The following is a 6,556-nucleotide window of genomic DNA, read 5'->3' on the forward strand; positions in this document are numbered from 1 at the left end:
AAAGTAATCCTTTTGACAGAAATAATCTCAAGAGTGCTTGAAGGCAATATTTTATTTCATTTTTTTAATTTGTTTTTATGCAATTAAATTATAAGCATCTATAATAAATGAACATAGGGCCACAAAGTGGATTATTTGAAGTTTTAAACTGACTTACCTCCTTTTTGAAATCTGATCTTCTGCTCGATGTCTCTGTTATTATTTGTGTCACGGATGGTGCAGGTGACCACGTGACCTTCAAACCATTTCTCTGTGTCAACAGTGACATCGTAAATTTTTTTAAATTGAGAAGTGTCAGAAGATTCAACATTCCCCGTTTTGATATTCCCATTGGGCACAAGCTCATCCTTCACTTTACATGATACTGAAGTATTTTGCACTGTATTTTTTACATCTCCAGAAACAACAGCTTGCAAGACAATTTTATCATTAGCAAATAGTTCTTTCTGAATTGGTGGCTTCATTGTCAGTGACAATTTAGCTGCAAAGGAGAAAGAAAGTAAATATTACTTATTGTGTAAGTTTGATGTCATCTATGATATAAATATTTAATTGATGTGTATATCTGTGAATTGGGGTTAGTTTGAAGGAGTGTATCTTTGTGTGCAGTTGAAATAGAAATCAATGTCTTGTAACTAGAGAGAATAAATCAACATTAGATGACTTACCTTTGAAGTTTTTCCTCACAGTGAACAGTTTTCTCCGGTGTGTTACCTCACAGGTATACTGAGTATTCACATCCCAATTCTCACTGCTGACTTCATAAAAACTGTATGCTGTGTAATGACCTGTACCATTCAGTTTGCGTTCCAGTTTTACCTGGCTCATGCTTTTGGTATTATTCACCTTCCATTGTACATCGATCTTCTTGGGATAGAAATCCTCAATGACACACATGACAGATGTACTTTTTTGGGTTGTTACAAGAACCAAGCTCAGTGTTGGTTCTTGTGATTTCACTGTAATTAAAACAATGTTTATGTACAATAAAAACATGTGAAGGAGAACTGACAATTTCACAGTAGACCTCAACAGTTTAATTTAATGTTCATCCTGTTAATGTCTGTTGTTACCTATTTTGAATGTTTCTTTGACATTTCCTGATGGGTGTCTTGCCTCACAGATAATTTCACCTTGATTCCATTCGGTTTCATTAATAGTTATATGGCTGACTTTCATCAACTTGTTTCCAGTTCCTACTGTAGGGTACTGGATGAAATTAGTCAAAGAGTTTAGGCGCTGATCCATCCATCTGAAATTGACAGATTCAGTAGGAGCAAATCCAGTGGCCAAGCAGCCAACAAGTAAAGAACCAGGTGAGGATTCACACGGAGACATCATAAACACATTCGGTGCTTTGGGAACTTCATCTGAAAGAGTGAAACCACACAAAACACAGGCTAGTACGCACACACACACAGATGAAGCAAAATACAGTGGACTTAATTGACTTTACAATTGCTTCAGCAACCCCCAGAAATTATCTTAAAAACATTTGTATGGAAATCACAGACAGGCTGCATTAATAAATGAGTTATTAATATAAAACAACACATTAATAAAATAAAACTATATAAGCTATGTGCATGTTTAATTTCATTAGTAACAAATGAAACATTTTGAATAAATTGCTATTAATAAAATAGTTGAATAATAAAATAGCCTATTAGAATTGAAGGATCAAGACCTATTTTGCTCATATGCAAGACTAACGGCACAGCTCTCCCCTCAAAACCAGAAATTCAAATTCTCCCGATTGAGAAAATGTATTATAAACTGTCCAATTTATAAGCCTAATCACCTAATAGCACCTAAAAGAGCTACGTTCTATAATCTAATAGTCAATGCGTTTTCAATATATCTAAATCCTATTTTTTTTTCGTGCAAATCAACCAGCTTGGCAACAAGAGAGACAGTGGAACAGAAACTGGTTACTTTAGTAAGAGATCATAGGCCTATGGCAGGCAGTCATTTTTCGGATTCGAAACGGTTTCATTTAGACAGTACAATATACCAATCACAATCTATAGCATATTCCATGAAAATTCTGTTTATAATTAAAAATTAAATTTCCCTCACTTCCCTTCCATAATTACTGATGTAGAAGAAATAGCATTTACATTTAGCAGATGAGTTTGTATTAAAACAAAACAGCAAAAACAGAACAAGAATACGCACACAACTGGCAAAATGCTCAAGGGTGCTCCACAACGGAGATAAAAAGAAGACCAAAGTCAGCGCACCAAAGTCTGGGTGCTTATTTTTATTTTTATTTTTTATTTTTGTGGCGACATTTGTTCTGTTTTCTTGTGAAAACACTTATAATTTAGCACATTTATTTTTTTTTACAGTTAACAATTCAAATATGCACTATATTTTTCCCAGTGTTGTTTAATCTTTTCACAAGGTTTCATGGTTGCAAGGTTGCTCTTTTTTTTAGACTGTGATTAATAGAGCGACAGCTTTTGACAAGATTGATTCTGGGAATACAAAACTAAATATTGAGAAAAAAAAGCGATAAATCACTTACTTGTGACGATCACCAGCTTCCCTTTGCCCTAGTCGAAGTAACTCTCACAGCGCTACATTAGTTTAGATCAGTTTTACAAAAGCCTATCTGTTGAAAATAAAAGGCTCGGGTTGAGTCTAGCGAGGCTAGGACCGAAATAAAGAGCACATTTACACATGGAGTGTTCTGTTTTTAAAGTAATAAAGTATTTTATATGCTAACTGTAGGACAGCTATGTGTCAAAATGAAAACAGACTGTCAGTAATTTATTAAGCACCCTCATATTTTTCTGCTTTGATTCGCAGTCTACTTGACGCGTTTATATTGCTCTTTAAAGTTCAAAGGTTTAAAAAATGAAACCCAGATAAGGTGTTTAAAGATTTAGCCACATTTAATACAGACAGTGTGAATTAATGCTACATTAAAATAATCCGAGGCAGTTTCTAGAAAACAATAGGCATAGCGACAACATGGGAATTGACAGGATAATCTATAAAGCACGTTTTGTTTGCAGACTAGAAGCCACGTTGTGTTTTAATTTTTTTAATTGCAAGTAGCCTATACAAAAATTTTGCGGTAAAAGAAGTAAAGAACTTACTTGTGACGATCACTTGTGTGCCTTTACCCCAGTAGTCAAAAGCATCACAGTGTGATCTAATACGTCCTCTGATGTGCGAAAACCTTGACGATCAGGGGTGCGTTTCCCAAAAACATCGTTAGGCAACTGTGGTCGCAAGTTCCGCCGTTAACAACAATGATTCGGTGTTTACCGAAACCATTGTTCAAACGAACATTCGCAAACTGCGTCGCAAACTTGTAAAACTTATATATATATATATACATATATATATATATATACATATATATATATACATATATATATATATACATATATATATATATACATATATATATACATATATATATACATATATATATACATACATATATACATACATATATACATACATATATATATATATATACATATATATACATATATATACATATACATATATATATATATACATATATATATATATATATATATATATATTCACACACAAACACATTTGTAGAGAGTACTATTCTATTTTATAATTCTATAAAAACAACACTCACTTATTTATACATTTTTGTTACTTTATTTGGGTACATTCATTTACTATAAAAATACTGTGATTTGAGTGTTAACATTTAATATAAAAGAAATCATCTAACACACATTGTTATATGAGAAATTACTTTTGGAATATTTTTACAAAGATAACTCGCCTTTCCCTTTCATAGGTCACTTCGATGCTGCGGTGACGTCACCTGCTATGGGAACACCCCTCGGTGTGACGAATGTCTGAAGCCCTATACCATCCTGCCAATCCTATTGGACAAATAGCGCTTGTCACCGCCCTACGCATGCATACGCATCGTATACCTGGGTGCCGCACGCCATTTCGCTCAGATTTCATTCCTTCAGGGAAGCAAATCATCTGTGCCCTAGGATTCATCTTGCATGCTCCATCGGTTTCTACGAGCAGTGTTAACTCCTCTTCGTGGACGCGATGAGTCAACGAAAGGTAAGAGTCGTACAGTGGGTTCATCACGAGGAGGCAGTCATGAGAGGTTCGTTAGCAGCCTCTCTAAATGTTCTCTCTGTGATAGCCTACGGCTACAGTAAAAAAAAAAAAAAAAAAAGAATCTTGACGGTATGAATACAGTGATGCACTGGAGTTTTTCCACTTGCTCGCTCTCCCCCACTCGAGCGTGTTAATCAGCAGATTTGCTTTTTCAAACTATGTTTGTCCAACTGCGGCTTCAAACTCAGAGTAGGCTTCGCTTACTCGCTTCGAGCGGACAGGAGAAACGTGCCTCCCCTTCCTCAGTGAGCTATTTATGTGGCTACCCGCGTGGTGGATTCTCTTTATGGCGGTTCTTAACAAGAAAGCCTCTCGTCCTCAACCCCCACGCTGTAACATTGACTGTCTCGCAGCAACGGCACCTCGAGCGTAATTGGATTGAGCTATCATTTGAGCACCCCCTCAGACACTCTGCACAATCCAGCCTTCAGAGTTTGAGGGACGGCACAAGAGGCTGGCAAAGATTGCCAGTTTATGATGGCTCACACAGCTGCCGTGTTCTCGCTAGCAGCGTGGCCCAATGTTTTTCTTGTTGGATTAAATCATTGGAACGACAGCTCTTCACCTGTGGTTAGAAGCATAGTTCGTTAGTTCCCCATCGAGCAAGAGACGATGAGTCGATAACGTTTTGGGAACGCATTCTGCGTGAGTGCGTCTGAAGCATCCATGTCAACTAGTCCAATGGCGAGAGTGAGCGTCAGGAGTGACGTCACGACCAGGAATTGATAAAAACCCCAACCGGAGCAATCGGTGTTAGCTTTCTGTGCCTCAGCAAGCGATCTGTGTCAAACCTGTCTGTCATATTTACTGTTGTCTTGTTCAAAGTTTATATACATGGCGAAGCAACTATTCAAACCGTGTGCTTCTCCCTGCCCGCGTTATTTAACGGGTGGGGATAAACACAAGCTTTGTGTAGTTTGTTTGGGAGTGGAGCATACGTTATCAGCCTTCGAGGAGACTGATTGCCTGCATTGTGAGAAGCTTTCGCTTCACATGCTCCGCTCCCGCTTGTCACTCTTTGATGAGAAGAGCGGCGAGCCTCCGCTCCCCAGGGTGCAGGACCCGCTTCTGCCGAGGCAGAACGGAGAATGCATTCCTGGGGTTCGCAAATGGATCTCTTAGCGGGGTTGGAGACTTTTTCCCCCTGGGGGGAGAGCTCATTGCTTCGTTGCTCTAGCCCCGAGGAGTTAGATGTAATGGGCAGTGAAGGTGACACAATCAGGGGGGAAGAGGATTCGCCATCTCTTTCCCCAGCATATGAGGAGTTAGTTGATGTATTAACGCGAGCAAATTAGATGAGCGTTTTCTGTCTTCTAAAACATCTCCTACATCACAGGGTCTCCCTTTTTTTCCTGATCTTCACAGTGAGCTGTCTAGATCGTGGAATAAGCCATATTCCTCATGTCTTTTCAGCCCTCAAGTGCGCATTTATTCTGAAATAAGAGGGCTGAAAGAAAATGGTTATGAAGCGATGCCCTGGGCGGAACAGAACAGAAATCTCTTTTAGCGAAAAATGCTATAGAGCAGGTGTATCCTCCCGACATGTCATCGGGTTTTTACAGCCGTTATTTCATTGTTCCAAAAAAGGATGGAGGGCTGCGTCCCATTTTAGATCTTCGTCTGTTGAATTGTACAGTTCAGAAATTAAAATTCAAGATGCTGACACTCAAACAGATCGTGACTCAAATAAGGACTGGTTCATCACAATAGACCTAAAAGATGCGTACTTCTATATCTCCATCCTCCCTCAGCACAGGAAGATCCTAAGGTTTTCTTTCGGGGGCAAAGTATACCACTATCGGGTACTTCCCTTCGGTCTAGCTCTCTCACCCCGCACATTCACGAAATGCATAGATGCAGCTCTGGCCCCGCTCAGGCTGCAGGGCATACGTATTCTGAATTACTTGGACGACTGACTGATTTTAGCGGAATCAGAACAGTTGGCGGTTCAGCATCGAGATGTCGTCCTCGCTCATATGCAGAAGTTGGGTTTGAGGCTCAATACCAAGAAGAGTGTGCTATCTCCATTACAGAGGACCACTTTTCTTGGGGTGGTATGGGATTCGGTCACGATGCGAGCCGCTCTTTCGCCCGCTCGTGTAGCCAACATCCTCACAGCCACATCAGTGCTAAAGCTAGGCCAGTCACGCACTGTAAAACAGTTTGAGAGATTGTTGGGTCTCATGGCAGCAGCGTCCAATGTGATCCCCTTTGGCCTGCTGGGCATGAGACCTTTACAGTGGTTGCTCAGGACCAGAGGGTTCTCCCCGAGGGGAAAACCACTTCGTACGATCAAGGTCACGAGGCAGTGTCTTCGTGCCTTGGTCATATGGAGAGAACACTGGTTCCTGTCCCAGGGTCTGGTATTGGGAGCTCTTTGTAATCGGGTTACCATCTCGACAGATGCTTCCCT

The 6,556-nt window shown here is 39.6% G+C and overlaps 1 protein-coding gene across 1 annotated transcript in view; it reads right to left on the minus strand.

Moving 5' to 3' along the window:
- LOC113095056 (uncharacterized) overlaps positions 1–5,237 on the minus strand; it is a 12,248-nt gene extending 7,011 nt beyond the window's left edge. The window contains exons 1-5 of the mRNA XM_026260672.1: positions 5,137–5,237; positions 3,108–3,190; positions 1,074–1,370; positions 669–959; positions 158–481 (exon numbers count right to left, since the gene is read on the minus strand). Coding sequence (XP_026116457.1) covers positions 158–481; positions 669–959; positions 1,074–1,370; positions 3,108–3,190; positions 5,137–5,237 — 1,096 coding nt within the window. The remainder of the gene's footprint in view (positions 1–157; positions 482–668; positions 960–1,073; positions 1,371–3,107; positions 3,191–5,136) is intronic.
- Positions 5,238–6,556: the final 1,319 nt, after the last annotated feature.

This window comes from Carassius auratus, unplaced genomic scaffold, assembly GCF_003368295.1.
Source record: "Carassius auratus strain Wakin unplaced genomic scaffold, ASM336829v1 scaf_tig00215586, whole genome shotgun sequence".
Taxonomy (NCBI): Eukaryota; Metazoa; Chordata; class Actinopteri; order Cypriniformes; family Cyprinidae; genus Carassius; species Carassius auratus.